Below are 15642 nucleotides of genomic sequence, written 5' to 3'. Positions count from 1 at the left end.
TGGTCAAAAATGTGTGAAGACATTCTGGAAACGGAGAGTCACCATTTACCTATACAATGTATATCATATTTTATCATAAAATTCTTTAATGAGTAGGTTTTTTTAAGTTCTATTCTGACATTGATTTGCACACGTGATTTTCCCACTTTTAGTTTCTGAATCCATTCCAGCCACGATGGAAAATCAGTTTAAATGCTGCAGGGACTGGCACTTTAAATCCTGACTGCAGAGTCATGTTTGCACAGAGGCCCCAGCAGCACTGTCAAAGAACCAAAAAGCAAGTGCAAACAGAACTGTGCTGACTTTATGGCCCCTTACAAATCTTCTCTGGCATATGGGAGTATTAGGCCTTAAGAACCAAAATGAGAAAGAAGTGTTTTATCACTTCTCTGTGATAGGGTTGAACCTGTCCTTACACGCAGCCTTTACCACAAATGCACTTTTGGAAGGGAGTTTCAGATAAACATCAAAACGCTCCTCTTGTGATGTCAAGTGGGAGAGCTCTTTGCTGTCACTGAACCATGGCAGAGGCCAGCTCGGGTTCCCTGGCAGCCCAGGGCTTTGGCCAGCAAACAGCAGCTGGAGCTGAGCGATGAAAGCTGGGTCTTGGACCAGCAGGAGATCCCACCCCACACTCCTCTACCCTCTCATCATCTTGTTTTGTTTCCTATTCCTACAGACAGGGAGAGTTCAGGAGACCACCAGCCTCCCAGGCCGCAGAACACAGCAGCATAAGGAAAGTCACCCCTATTTGCTGACATCTCTATCAGGTTTGGGCAAAGGTTACATAGATGAACACTTCACCAGTTTGTTGCATATTTCTGTACCTTTTCCAGTGTTTTATTTCATTGTCATGGCCAGATTCATCCTTTTGTTTGATGGTACCTGGGTAACAAACTCAGCTTATCTTGTTGGCTTTAGTGGAAGAGGAAACATCAGGGGTCTTCTTCTCCACCCAGTAACCAAACCACTTTTGGGAAGTGCCAGTTTCTCTTCTCTTTGAGGAAGCTTATGATTACTTGGTTGATAATTTTGCCAAGTCACTTAAGAGAAAAGGTGAATCTAAACTTTAAAACATCCTTCCTTGCCTTTGCAAGGCAGGCAAGACACAAACACACTTTAAATAAAGACGTTCTGCAGTGATGTGCTCAAGAGAAATTGCCTGTTGCTCAATGGGCACTGAGTGCTCTAGCTTGCCCTGGGTCTGAGGAAGCCCTCACAGGTGCTCCAGCTGCCTCCTGGGATCCAACACATGTGGAGTGGCCAAAGCCTTGACTTGACTTGACCCTGGAAACCTCTGGTGACATGACACCGCTCTGTCTCTTTTTTTAGTTGCCCCTCCCTACCATTCATGACTCCTTGCATTCACCTCATGTCTTAGACAGCATTAGTGAATATATTAGTGATTTCAATTTTGAATATTAATAAAATTAACATTGAGTTGAACCTGTCCTTACGTGCAGGATAACATTAATATTGAAGTAACACATCAAAATTTGCCTTAAACCGTTACCCAGCTCCTCATTAGTATTTCAGATCTGAGCTCCCATTGGTTCCAGGATCTGGACCTCCATCCTTATCTCTCTGATTAAATCATTATCTTTAAAATCCTTCACAGTTTTCAACCCAATAATAAAGCACAAGGAAAAGTGGCTCTAAGCTTCATGAATATTTATTTTTTCAGCAATGAAGGAGCAAGTTTACCCAACAGCTTTTCTAACTGATTGTCTGCAGCACAAGGAAGCTATGGCCACGTTAACGCAAGCAGTAGTAGTTTATTGTTTTAGTAGACACTTCTTTTTCCTTCCTTTTGAATAAATACACGGCAGGGTCTGGGAGGACGTGTGCCAAGAGCATTACTGGGCGCAGCAACAGCCGAACAAAGCGCAATCCTAATCATAACAGAGCGAGCAAGTATTGTTACAAATGTTCTCTTTAGTATGGAAATGAGCCAGGGGTAATAAAAACACCATAAAAACGTCAAAATGACCGATCACCGTGAAGCGCTCGCCTTTTTATAACCAAAACTTGCAGTGAACTTAGAAAAATTCCTGCCTTAAGAGAGATGCCATTTTTACTTAACGTTATTGTTTGACTTCTTCTCACTTCGCTGCACAGTTAAATGATTGCAGAAGAGAACAACTTCAGAGGGGCACCAGTAAGGACCTGATTGGTATTAAATGGCACTCGAGCACGATGGTGGACTCTGGATGGGAGCAAACTGTTAACCAGGGCATTAACACTGACACTGCTACTGCCTCTTTATGAGAATATGGGGCATATTTAGGTGCTAATTGTTTGAACAGCATCAATAACACATAATGCTTAATAAGATACAAATGAAGAGCTGTGTAACTCATGTAATTCCATCAGAAAACGCTCAGGAACAGCAGCTTGACTTTAATTACTCAGATCAAAGGAAAAGGATATTTTGAAGTCTGGTCTAAAATGTTATTTATTACTCCTTTCACTAAAGCATAGATCAGCTTGGATAGAAATAGCACTTTGGACTGGATTTGGTTAGTGAAAATGGGAAAAAAGAGTATTCATTGCTTTGCTGATGTCCATGCATATTGGAGGATATGTTAAATACTAATTACAGCAGACTGGCAGAAAGGAAAAGAAAAAAGAAAGAAAGAAAAAATGCATAAGCTGAGGACAAATAAAGGTCATAGCTCCATATATTGCTTGCAAAGAAGCTGGTAAACACACACAAAGATGCCTTGGCTAAACAAAACATCAAGTAGGCTTTCTCTTTTCTCCAGATTCCACTCCATAAACAGACAATATACATGTGCCACCTAATAGTCAATATAACACCAGTATTTTTAATGTGGTTTTATCAGCCACTACTTCCTATTTCCAACTACAGTAATCCACATTTTTGATGTTGGGATTTACTTGCGGCTTTTTTACGTTTGTAGCAAACTTCTAAAAGCTGAGAATCTTGGGTGAAGAAATGCTCTGCTGGGAAGATAAGGTGAAGTCTATACCTACAGCTCCCTACTTGCTAGCATTTCTGCCAGGTCCAGAATACAGAACTGACCTGGCAGGTGGCCTGGATGCATCCCAGCACCTTTGGATAACAGACCCTAACCCATCCCAGCCCATTTGGATCATAGATTCACAGCATGGAGTGGGTTGGAAGGCAGCTTTAAAGGTCATCTAGTCCCACCCCTTGCAATGAGAAGGGACATCTTTAACTAGATCAGGTTGCTCAGAGCCCTGTCCAACCTGGCCTTGAATGTTTCCAGGGATGGGGCAGCCACCATCTTTCTGGGCAACTTGGTATTTCACCATCCTTATCATAAAATATTTTTTTCCTTATATTTGGTTTGAGATTTAATGATTTAAAGGGTAATAAATAACTGGAAATTGGTTGGTGGTCTTGCAATTTATCCCACTGGTTTGGTTCTATGTCTTGTTGCTCTCTGCAGTTACAGGATAACCAAGATTGGAAGAGAACCTCAAGGTCATCCAATCCCACTGTCAAACCAGCACCACCACAATTAGCCCTAAACCATCTCCACAAATACCACATCCAGTCACCTCTTGAACATTTCCCAAAACAGTGACTCCACTACCTGCCTGGAAAACTTACTCCAATGCCTAACCACTCTTTCAGTGAAAAATGTTTTCCAGTTATCTAATCTGAACTTTCATTGGTGCAGTTTAAGGCCATTTCCTCTCATCCTCATTAAGACCAGCCCTCACCTCACTACAGCTTCCTTTCAGGTAGCTTTGGAGAGCAATGAGCTCTCCCCAAGCCAGCCTCCTCTTCTCCAGACTAAACCACCCTGTTCCCTCAGCTGGTCATCAAAGGACATGTGGGATGACAGGCTCTAACCCACCCCAACACTCTGGATGACAGCCCCTAACCCATACCTGCACATTTGAATGACGGACCCCACAATGGAGGGTACGGGGACGCCCTGCTGTTTGCACAAAGCAGCTGTGAATGTCAGTGCAGAGCCCCACTGCATGTAAATAACGTCATGACTGCAGCACCTAGCTGGGAAGGGCTGGCATCATCCTGCCTGGAGGCAGCTGGAGCTGGGTGTGCAGCCTGGGTGTGCAGCCTGGGTGCCCATCGTTGCCATGAGGTCACTCGTGCCACCACGGTGCTCACTGTGAGCAGCACAGCCAGGTGTAGGGACATGCTCTGGCATCTCCTTTTCTCTGCAGCTCAAATGCATTTCCTTAGGGCCACAAGGCACCACTAGATGACCTCACCTGGGCTTCATGAATCCCTTTATCCCAGTAACATTCCCAAAATCTTCCATTTAGCCACACGCTGTCCCACAAAGCACCCAGCCTTGAAGATTTTGAAAGATTCAGTGTTTATCTCTTCCTTTGATAGCTCCTTCCAAAGTGTGTGCATTTCCCATTTATGTGTGTCTAGCTTCATACTGGGGCCATTAATTTCCTTCCCATCTTTCTCTGCCAATAGGCCAGCCAGGGCAAAGATGTAAAAACCTGGGAATGGCTCCATGTGTCCAACTATTTCCCACTGGACATTGCAGGGATTTTTTCCCACTGGCATCTCCAAGACCTGGAACAAGGTCTGTATGGGTAATAATTCAATGATTGTAAGGATCTTTTCCAGTGATTCCATGTTAATCATCAGCTTTGAGGAATTTGGAGTCCTGGGCATGCTCAAAGTTTCTCATGTAGGAAAAGGTGCTGCCCAGGTAGGAAAGCCATGATAAATTCTCCATTAATATCTGACTGCCTCTCAGCGTTTGCTCACCTCTTCCCCAGGTCTTTATTCCAATATTTCAAACCTCTCAAGGTTTTCAGAAAGCCACAGCAATGGAGTCAACAGAGAAATATTTCCTCTTTCCTTCCCCAAGTACACAATTTCTGCACAGGGATTTTTGGGTCAGAGGCCCAGGTCAGGTCAAGATGAAGTTTGGGTGAGGGCCAGTTTTTTGAACTTAAGATGTCACAGTTTGGACATTTGCTGCCTCTGGAGTGAGTAGTGAGACACTCACAGGTTTGCCTCAAAAGAGGTGGAGGTGCTGAGCTTGACCTTGAAATCCCTGGTCCACTCCAGGTACTCCAAAATTTCATCTTGCTAATTAAAATTTGGCTCCTAGTGCAGTTATAGCATTTGGCTCTAGAGGTGAACAGATTAAAAACTGTCCTTTTTCACTAAAAAACAGAAACCTTTCCTAAATCATTAAAAAAATAATGCCTCTGCTTGATTCACAGAACCCACACAATATATCAGACCAAGCTGTGGCACACAGGTAACTTTAGAATATTGCCTGCTTTGCCCTGCCAGCACACATTCCTGATGTGTGCTAACACACACACACCCACACAGAGCCATTCTTCCCTTCAAAACACAGAACTCTAAAATGTATTAACACAATTCCAGGCTTTTATTCCTTTTTCTCCCTGCGACTTTTATTACAAAGCCACAGACACACTGTGCCATTCTGTCTCCTTTGATGTGTTCAGTTATTGTATTTGTCACCAAATGTAAACCACAGAACACTTTTTTATCATCAATGCCTGATAAGTTTTCAGTTCGAAAGGGGCCAACCACAGAAAGATTGTCCATACACAGTTAAAAAATGCCATGCACAAACTGGTAGGTAAAGCCATGTTTGATCTGTAATGCAAATAAAATTAACAAAGATAGTGAGTTTTAAGCCTAAAATTCCTTTGATCTTTGAAGCTCCATGGTTTTAGAAGTGTAACTGCCTTCTGTATCACAACCTGGCATGTACATCTATACCCCTGTATGCATATGTATAAAAATATGCAAAATAAAAAAATCTGTGTTCAGCATAGGGTCAGTTACCACAAACAAGACAATGGTTTTCTTTGAACACCCTCTATTTAGGGACGAAGATGCATCCAAATCTTTTCCCACTGAACAAAGAACATATTCATATACAACTATGACCTGGTTGAATTTATTAAAACTTAATTAATTTATTTAAAATGACGGAAGACTTTGCAATATATGCAAGGCACAATCAAGCCCTAAAATTCAATGGCATGCAGTAGGGCTTGGGACAGGGTGACTCAGAAAAGGTCTCAGAGATGCCTTGTGAAGGAAAAATAATTCCTCGAAAATGTGAAATCCATCCAGGCACAGCAAGCCAGAGCAGGGCCCAGACAAAAAACACAGCCCCTCCTAAACAGGGTATGTGATGGTGTTTCCCTGGGGGGAAATTTCACACAATTTTTGGTGATCAGGATGGAGCAGGTACCCAAGGCAGGATGAAATCCCCACTCTTTCTGCAAATCAAGACCTTTACAGCATCTCTCATAGTGCATCCAAAACCAGAGCTGCATTCTCAGTGCCACAGCCAAGAGCTGCAGCTGCCCTGGGATGGTGCATCATCCACACGGGGTAGTTTAATGCAATGTTTGTCTTTGGAGAACTCTGTCAGCAGCTCTAGAGATTCATCTTTGATTCAGGAGCTTTGAAGGGCAGGAAGAAACCACTCCTTCCATTTGAGCCATCTGACAAAATGTAAAGGTTTTGCCTGCATGATACAGCACTGCAGAGCTGGGTCACAAAGGGCAGAAGGCACTGGTGGAGAGTGCTATGCACAGCCTGGAATTCTGTGCTCTATGGGAAATGCAGGAGTGCTCTTCTTAACCCACTAACCCCCTTCCTGAGGCTCAGACAGAGATGCCACTTGAGCTGGTGCTGTCAGAAAATCTCTCAGGGTTTGGTTAGGACTGAACCCCACAAATCCAGTGCTCGCCTCCACCTCAAGCTGGTGTCAGTACTGCTCACAGAGCATAGGTCAGAAGTGTCTCCTTGCTACAACACTGGCCCAGAGAGCAGAGAAGGGCCACGGGCTTGCAGGGGAATCCTGCCCTTTGCCATGCCCCTGATGCTGCTGGAATGTGCAGGAGTTTGGGACATACTACAGTGTACTAAGTAGCTTCCCACAGGCACAAGATATGAGATGTAGACATTAATATCTCTCGTGGAAACATACACTTACTGTCTCCTTGAAATAAAGGTAATGCCCTTAGTGTATAGAGGCTTTTTTTTTTTTTAATGAAATGACTCAGTATACTACAGCCTGCCTAAATCATACCTTGTAACAGTGCTCACACTTAAGCTGCTCTCAGCTCTCCCTGAAGCTGAGAGGATGCATATAAAGATATCCTTAATCTGAATTTCAGGGATCTCGTAAATTTGCGTTGAACCCTCCTGCTGAAAAATACTAGTTATCAATGGGTTGCTTTATTACAATCTCTACAGGAGGACCATCATGAGAGAGAATGTCTTCCCCTAGGGGTTATTACATGGATAAACTACTCCTGAGGCAAGAAAGGGACTTTTTGGAGCAGAATGTATTGGTGAAGAAAGCAGGAGCTGACGTGTTTCACTGAATCAGGGCCCCATCTCGCAGCACCACGGCTGAGCAAACAGGGAACTGTTTGGTTTGCTGGTGATTCAAACAAACCACCAGAAAAAATCACTGCGGGTCAACACAGAGCAAATACCTCCAGAAATGTTCAGAGAAAAGCAAAGCCTAAAAGCACAGCTTTGTTTCAGATTAAATAAAGTGTTTCACTTTTAAATGGAGCAGCTGGTTTGGTGAGTATCTCTTTCATGGAACAGGCTTAAGAAGAAAGTAGTTCCAAACTTACCAAACTTAAAAATTAGCATGTTTCAAATTTTCTTTTTTTTTTTTTTTAACCATCAAACTGCAAATGAAGAGAAACAGTTGCATCATTACTGAACCTGCTTTCTCCAAAGAAAATTTTGGCATCTGAAGAGCTGGGTGCCTCTCTGTGGTGTGCAGCAGAAGGAAGGTTCAAGCTCCCCTGAAGGGGAGCAGCTCCTGTGTTCTCTCCTCACTGTGCCCAGCTCACCCTCCACTGGCTCCTAAAGCAGCTGCAGTTACAAATTGAGTGTTTCACCTACATTTCATGATTTCCCCCTCCAAGCACCCTGAGGCCAAAGTTCCTTTTACAGCTTCACAAATTATTATGCTTTGATTTACAAAATTTTCTTAAAAAAACAACCAAACAAAAAAAAAAAATCCAAGCCAACAAACCACTGCAGGTCTGGGCTTAAAAAACTAATGAATCATCCTCCCACACCCCCCAGAAATGCATAGTGAAACAGGTTTCCCTGTGAGAGGAGAACTCTGCTACTGAAGATGGCTGGGGTCCATGAGAAGTGATCTGGCCACTGCAGACCCTTGCAGTCAGAATGCAGAAAGTGGAAAATGTCAGTTTCTGATGGACAGGATGGCACCAGCAGCACCTGAGGTGACAGGAGATGACACCTGGCTAGTGTGAAAAGGCATAGAGACAGGTGGCCTCCAAGTTAGGAGAAGCACAGTTGGTCACAAGCTACATCAAGTGTGTTCTGAGCATGGCATCTACAGAACCTGAAAAAAATCTTTATTTTCTTTGATCAAAAATACATATAGAAATGCCTGTTTTGAGGAAAATATCATACATTTTTTTCTTGTTTAACAAAATAAATTAAATATACATGACTTCTGTTTAAACTCTATATAGAATTACAAAGGTTTTATATTTTGCAATTGGATTCATTTCCAGTCCATATAGGTATTTAATATGGTCCTTATTTATTTTCTCTTCTTTCTGTTTTTACTGTTGTTTGAACTGCAATGTGTTATCACTTACGAAGTGATATCTGAGGGGAGGGGACAACCACACACAACCTAGGTGGATATTTCTCAAATGCAATGTTTTCCTACAAGATTATTTCACTCTCTTTGCTTCTTACTATTTTTCTAATGCTTTCATGTATTTTGCATTGATGCAGAAAATCCAGTAGCTTGTCACTCTAAGCCATCAGAGAAGGACAGTGTGTTTTGCTTTCTTCACCATCAGCAGTTCAATTATTATTATTAATTATTATTATTTCTTAAATATAAATATAAAGGTGTTCTGTACAATGTTCCTCTTTCCTTCTTTCCTTTTTCCTGGCAGTGGCACTGAGTCCTAGGACCAGGGGAGTGGAGCTGATCTGCAGAACATCCCACGGGAAACAAGATGCCTTCACCTTGCAGAAACTGAACCAACCAGCTTGGTTGGTTCAGCTGATTGTGCTGACCACGACTGAGAAGCACATGGCATTTCACTTTGTGAACAGAAATTGGTTTTTCCAGACCCTCTTGTGTTATTTTTTTCCATGGAAGAGATGCATGGGTTATGTCTCCTGGTGCTTTGGCACTAAACCTGAAGTACATTAGAGCTTGAGTCACTCAGAGCAGGACAGGTATGGGGGCTTCCCACCAAAACAAGTGATGCTCAGCAGGCATCCAGGCCCATCCAGAAAAATCCACACACACCCCTTGCTCTACCTGCTCCTTCCAGTAGCACAAGGAAGGAGGTGGTGGTTCACATCCCTGTGTCCCATCCCACTTGTTGCCACTTTGATTAAAATATCCAGGAAGGCTCTGCTGCTGGAGACAGCTGCCTCCCTACTGTGAATTGGAGTTCCTTCATTATTCCTCGGCTACATCCTGATTGCAATAATTAAAAAAAAAAAAAATCTCTTTTCTCTCTCTGTCTTTCTCTATTATATATATATTTATATAGATAGATATAGATATATACACATATATATATACACACATACACACACGCATATACAATTATATATATATGTATATATATATATTTAAAATTACATATATAACCTTTTCTGTTGCTTTGCCTGTTGCTGGCAGTGCGAGCTGACTCGGAGCAGTCTCTGCTGAGGTACCACGAGGAAAAGCCCAAAAGAGGCACTGTACAACCCTCAGCACTGGTACTGAATGTGCTGGTGCTGGTGGACCTTGCCTTCCACGTGCGAGTGGGTGTGGGTGTGGATGTCCGTGTAAATCTTTGGGTACATTTTGGAGGCCATGGCAGGGGCCAGGGCGGGCCCCTGGGACAGTAAATGCTGCTGCTGGGCCACGTATTCCTCGTAGTTAATGGAGGAGATGCAGTCTTTGTCGGGGACCTGGGGGACGCAGATCCTGTCGCGGGGCTGCGCGCGGTGCACGGGGGCCGCGGCTGGAGGGGAGCAGGGCTTCTTCTTGGACTGGCACAGCCACAGCAGGATGGTCCCAAAGATGAAGACAGCTCCAGCAGGGATGCCAATGATCACGGGCCAGGGCAGGCTGCTGGCCGAGGAAGGGGGCACAGGTGCACTGGGAGGCTTGGGATCTGGATGCGGTGGCAGGGGAGAGACAGAAAGAGTTAATTAAATGCAGGCAAAGGGGATTCAAAACAGATGTCACACTTGGGCTGGCTGCTGTACGGGCTGTCTGGCAACTCTGCCAGACCAAGTAACAAGGGAGAAATCAAGCCAGCACATGATGTTTGGTAACTGCTTTGCTTTGCAGTGCTCCTGGAAGGACAAGCAACTCATTTTTTCTGGTTTAGGGGTCAGGAGGGGCATCTTTGGGGGATTTTATAACTCTCTTATCCAAGCTTTAATGGATGCACACTAGAGCCAACCTGAGTTTCCTAACACTCTCACTCTGTGACAGAATGGGCTTTGCTGCCCAGATTGAAGGACACAACACAGGACGTGTCAGTAAAACCTCACTGTCAGCAGCCCAGGAGGCACAGTCAGGTTGCACAGAGCCATAGCACATTGCCCACCCACCTCTGCCAGGTGTAGCCCTGCCTGCAAGGGCTTCAGACACTCTCTAGCAATCCTGTCTAGCAATTCTGGAGCTACCCAGCACTGTTCCACCATGGCAGAGGGAGAATGAATGTGGGGATTTGGAGGTGTTGTCTTGACTTTCCTGCATGGTTGAGAGGAAGGCTAAAGGATGGGTAAAATGTAGGTGAGCTGTGGCCTCTCCTTGGTTCCCAAGCCATGGAGAACTGAAAGTTCATTCAGCACTGAAGTGTGTCCCCAGCTTCCTACACCAAATGGGTTCTACTTCCATCAGTCTCTTTGGAGCTGCTGCTGGCTTTTCAGCAGCAGTAAATTCAGCTTCTGGAGGAGATAAGATGCTTTAGACATCATCTTTCACAACTACCTCCTCCTTTATCTCTCTGAAGTCGGCAGTCAGTGGCTATCTCTGAATAGTCACTCTTTCTCAGCCTGATCTCCTAATTTATAGACCCAGAAGGAGTTTATAGACCCAAAAGGGCAGGATTCTAGCTATGAAAATCCTTGTCTAGATAGCTACCAGATGGAATATCCAGTGCCTTGAAAACATATCCAGGCACAGAACTCAGCTTGCAGGGAGACATCCAGAAAACTTTGAAAACAACAGGCTATCTTAATCATTCAATATGTTATATTCAAACATGTATCACTTAACTTTCAAGCTAAACTTCTTTAAGACACTAATGGCTTTTTCTCTCCTTGACAAATAATCCTATGGGTAATTTGAAATGTTAAATATATACCATGTGGTCTCTTTGAAGTTTGGAGGACCTATACTTTGACCTCAATAGACGAAATTTTGATTCACCAACACTTGAAATTACAGAATAATTTAGGCTGGAAGGCAAGTCTGGTCCAGCCCCCTGTTAAAAACATGACATGATCAGAGAACTGACCCATCAGTTCTGACTGCAAACAGAAGCCTTCATGCTACCTGGCTGAAATCCTAGCTGGGCTGAAAAAAAGTGTTTTGATATTCATCTATGTTCCTCAGAGCTGTCAATGTCAAATCTGGTAGATTTACAAGCAAAATGATCTCTTTTAACTCATGGCTTTACAACTACATCTTTGCATTTTAGGGCAAGCTGGGTTCTCCTTCTCCATCACTGCCAATAACCACAGCCCTACAGGCTCTGGTTCTGGCATGAGGCCTCACTACAGTCCCATTTAAATCCATGGAAAGTCTCCCCCTGACTTCAGTGGGAGCTGGAACAGACTCTCATAGGTCAGAAACTCCCAGAGGCTTTGAGTTATATCCCACCCATGCTGCTTTTTCCTTGGAATTTACAGGTCCTTCAGTTAGAGGGCAGTCCTAAATCCAGAATGTCTATCAGGGTAGAACTGCATAGTCAGAAGACAAAGGAGCAAATGACCAGGCAAGGATGGTGTGTGTCAAACACAAATGATAAAGTCTCAGTTGGATGTGGCCAGCAGCTCTGAGGTCTGGGGAGGGAAGGCAGCAGCTGTGAGTTTGGTCCAGGGGCCCCAGGGGACCATTGGGTAAAAATTTAACTAATCAATCATTCTTGTTTTCACACTCATTCATTTCATTTCCTTGTGACCCAGACAGTTTTTATTCTTCTCTCATTTTATGGGCCTGTATCATTGTTTCCTTTTACTAGTAAAAGCAATAAAAATAAGGGCAAAAGAAAGGAGGAATTTTAGGGAATGAGGTTGCAAATTGTGCTGTTATTCAGTTCCCCTCTCCCATCCTGCAGCCTATCGCTGAAGAGATTCAGTGTTTGCAACTGCAGTCTCTTTTCCCAGCTTGTTGCTCTTTCATATAGGAACAGATAATTCAATTTATTTCACCTGGATGACCGAGAGGGGCCTCAACAACGTCTATAAATATCTGCAGGAAGGTGTCAGAGCAAGGACCAGGCTCTGCTCCATGATGCTGACAATAGGACACAAAGAAAGGGCAGAAACTGATGTGCAGGAAGTTCCACCTGAATGTGAGGAATAACTTCTTTACTGTGCAGTGACCAAGTACTGAACAGATTGCCCAGAGAGGGCGTGGAGTCTCCTTCACTGGAGATATTCCAGAACCATCCTGACCCAATCCTGTGCCATGTGCTTGAGCAGGGAGGCTGGACCAGGTGACTTCCAACCTTACCCATTCTGTGATTCTGTGGTTATTCCCCACAAAGGGAGAAAAGGAAATATCATCAACAGGATTTCAGCAGGGACTGATTTAAATCAGGGCTGATTTAGTCCCTCATTCATTCTTATCAGAACTGGTCTAGCCTAAATCAGCAAAGCATCACAGAGGACCAGGGAAGCAATGTGCATCAGTAGCTGAATTAATAAATACCATGACACAGACGACTGATAACAGAGGGGGAAAAAATGTCACAGCTCACCTGGCAGGACTGTGAGAAAAGCACTTCGGAAGCTGTAGCCCATGGTGTTTGCCCCGAGGCAAATGTACATCCCTGCATCCTCCTCCTTGGCTCGAGTAATCATCAGTTTGTTCAGGTAGGAACCATCTGGGCGGGACCAGACCTCCCCCGTGGGCAGCACGACGAACTTCTGTCCCCCGACATCGATGGTGGAGTTGTACTTGCTCTCCGTGCCATACTCCACCCTCTTCAGCCACTGGATGACGGGTTTGACGTCGCTGCGCACTTTGCACTGGAAGGAGGTGGTCCCACCGTAGTCCACCGTGGTGTTCACGGGGTGTGTCCCTGTCAGGATGGGCTTGGACCTCGTCCTCTCTGCACAGAAACACAGGGAGCCCCATGGGCAAAGGTGTTTGCCAACCTCAGTAGCTTGCAGTTGCAGAAACATAGGGAAAAGGTATAGGAGGGGTGAAAAATCATAGCCTAGCCCAGCTACCTGCCCCAAGGCAGGCTGAGATTTCTGCAGACTTCTCCTGATACACATTTTGCCAGCCTCTGCCAAAGCCTCCAATGGTAGATGCTCTCCAGTCTCTCCAAACAACTCCTCCATTTTCTGAGGCTTTAACAAGTCTCTTCTCATGCTCAGCCGGAATCTTCCTGTTTATAACAAGGAAGTTCCTTTTCTACCTGCATCATACCTGGAGAAAAGGATGGTTTCCCTCCGAGCCCTTATATTTTGGAAGAGGTTCACAAGACCATCCTTTCCAGCACGATCACAAGTCTAAGGTTGTGTCAACACCACATAAAGTGAAAGGAAAAATGTATGTCTCATTCTGAGGAATGTTTGGGGTTTTTTTAGGGTTAGGATCAGATAAATCAGTCACAGTTTCCAGACAAGGAGGTACTGCAAACCTCTATCCTAGGCACAGGAGAAATTATGGTATCACAGTGGGTGGTAACTGCTGGCAATCATCAACTCCTTTTGATGGCAAACACTGTTGGATTGAGCATGTAACAAAACAGCTCCCACCAGCACTGGCTTTGGAGTGAGAGGAAGGAACAATGGACCCTCTTTCAAAAACTCGGGATACGTTCAATATTGAGGGCTCTAAAGATGTGCTTAGGAAACAAAAATACCACAGTGGTCTCTGCAGGCTTTGCCTTGGGACTGTGAGCAACAATCACAGCTGGGGAGACTGAGACTCAGATAAGCAGGACTTAGGAGTGGAGGCTCGGGGGGGGACGGGGGGGAAAGGAGGAAATTGAATAAAACCTGTAACGCTCCACAGAATGATGTTAAAAATAGAAAGATGTCTGAAAACTGCTTAATGCCCTTATCTCCTTGACTCTGGTTCCAGCTTTGGTTACTGTTTTCACTCCTAGCCAGCAAAAGCTAATGAAAACAAAGGTTACATACATCTTTAAGTTGATAAAAACCAAGATAAACAGGGACACAGAAAGGGGTTTGTTCCTGGTGCTGTCTGGTTTTGATGAAGTGAAAATGCCACAGCTGCCATTAGGATGGGGCTTGATTCATTTCCCTGCCTCTGCTCCTGGTTTTAGTGTAAACACATGTTTTTACTGTCTCCACACAGCTGCATCTTTATCAATCCCAGATGTCCAGCAGGTTTGTGCCTTCAGAGCCCAAGAGAGCTTCCCACATGTGCTTTTAATTCCAGTGATTCTAGAGAAAGGACTTATCAGAGAACAGATCTTTACCTTTAAGAACAATCTTTCACACTGGGATAAACTTTCTCATGCTAAAATGTATGCACAGACAAACAACATGCTTTCCAAGTGGCTGGAAATAGCCCTCCATGCCCCTGCTCCTCATTAATGAAGGCTATTCAATCTTCCCTCCACTCAGCTCATCTTCTCTTCTTTCTTCAGCTGGCTACTCTGTAATCATTTCCATGACAATTTATGATGATGTCATAGGCAAGGCATAATGATTTGAGTCTAAGAGCTCTTCTCTGGTAAACTTAGGAAGGATTTGAGCATAATTATCCTCAGCAATAATAGGGGAAACAGAAGATTAGAGAGCAAGAATCAGAATAGCTAGATAGTAAGAAGAGCAATTTACCTTACCACAATGCAGGGTAATCCCCCACAGCTCATCTTCTAAGGACTGAATCTTTAAAGCTATGTAGGCATCTAAAGATGCAGACAGGTTCCCAGTGGCTGTTTTTAGGGTTTGCTTTTTTCAGTAACTCATTTGTACCTGTCTGGACCTTCAGATGGCCAAATGTATTTTAGAATCTGACCCCAAAGCCTTGTCTGACTAGTCACTCTAATCATAAGCTTCCTGCTAATTCCCTTGGGACACTTCTAGATTAAATTTCGAATTGACTGGTTTCACCCATTCTGACATACTAATCTGGACTATCCTAGATATTTCCCTCCCTCCCCCATGGTACTTGAAAGGGCATTCTCTGTTAGCTCTCAGTCTGTCCCTGAATTGACTCTCTTGTAGAGGACTGAACTGGGCATGACTTTCACCATGCAGGTGCCTGTGGAGATGATTGTTTCCCAAGTACCTGTCCTCATTTCAGCTCCTCTATTGTCTTCTTGCTACTCTGTCTTGCCCAGGTTTCAGGTTCATTCTAGAGTTTCAGCAATGTTTTCTCTGACGTTTTTACCACTTCCCCATTTCCATGTCCAGCC

General features: G+C 44.1%; 1 protein-coding gene across 3 annotated transcripts in view; it reads right to left on the bottom strand.

Annotated features, from left to right (window-relative positions):
* Nucleotides 1-1755: 1755 nt before the first annotated feature.
* Nucleotides 1756-15642, bottom strand: part of FGFRL1 (fibroblast growth factor receptor like 1) — a 170341-nt gene continuing 156454 nt past the window's right edge. For all 3 annotated transcript variants that reach the window (XM_014895202.2, XM_014895203.2, XM_014895201.2), the window contains exons 6-7: nt 13000-13353; nt 1756-10176 (exon numbers count right to left, since the gene is read on the bottom strand). In XM_014895202.2, the coding sequence (XP_014750688.1) occupies nt 9767-10176; nt 13000-13353 (764 nt within the window). In that variant the 3' untranslated portion in view covers nt 1756-9766. The remainder of the gene's footprint in view (nt 10177-12999; nt 13354-15642) is intronic.

This window comes from Sturnus vulgaris, chromosome 4 (assembly GCF_052056855.1).
Source record: "Sturnus vulgaris isolate bStuVul1 chromosome 4, bStuVul1.hap1, whole genome shotgun sequence".
Taxonomy (NCBI): Eukaryota; Metazoa; Chordata; class Aves; order Passeriformes; family Sturnidae; genus Sturnus; species Sturnus vulgaris.
The sequence above is the reverse complement of the archived record's forward strand: the minus strand, read 5'-3'. Positions and strand labels throughout refer to the sequence as shown.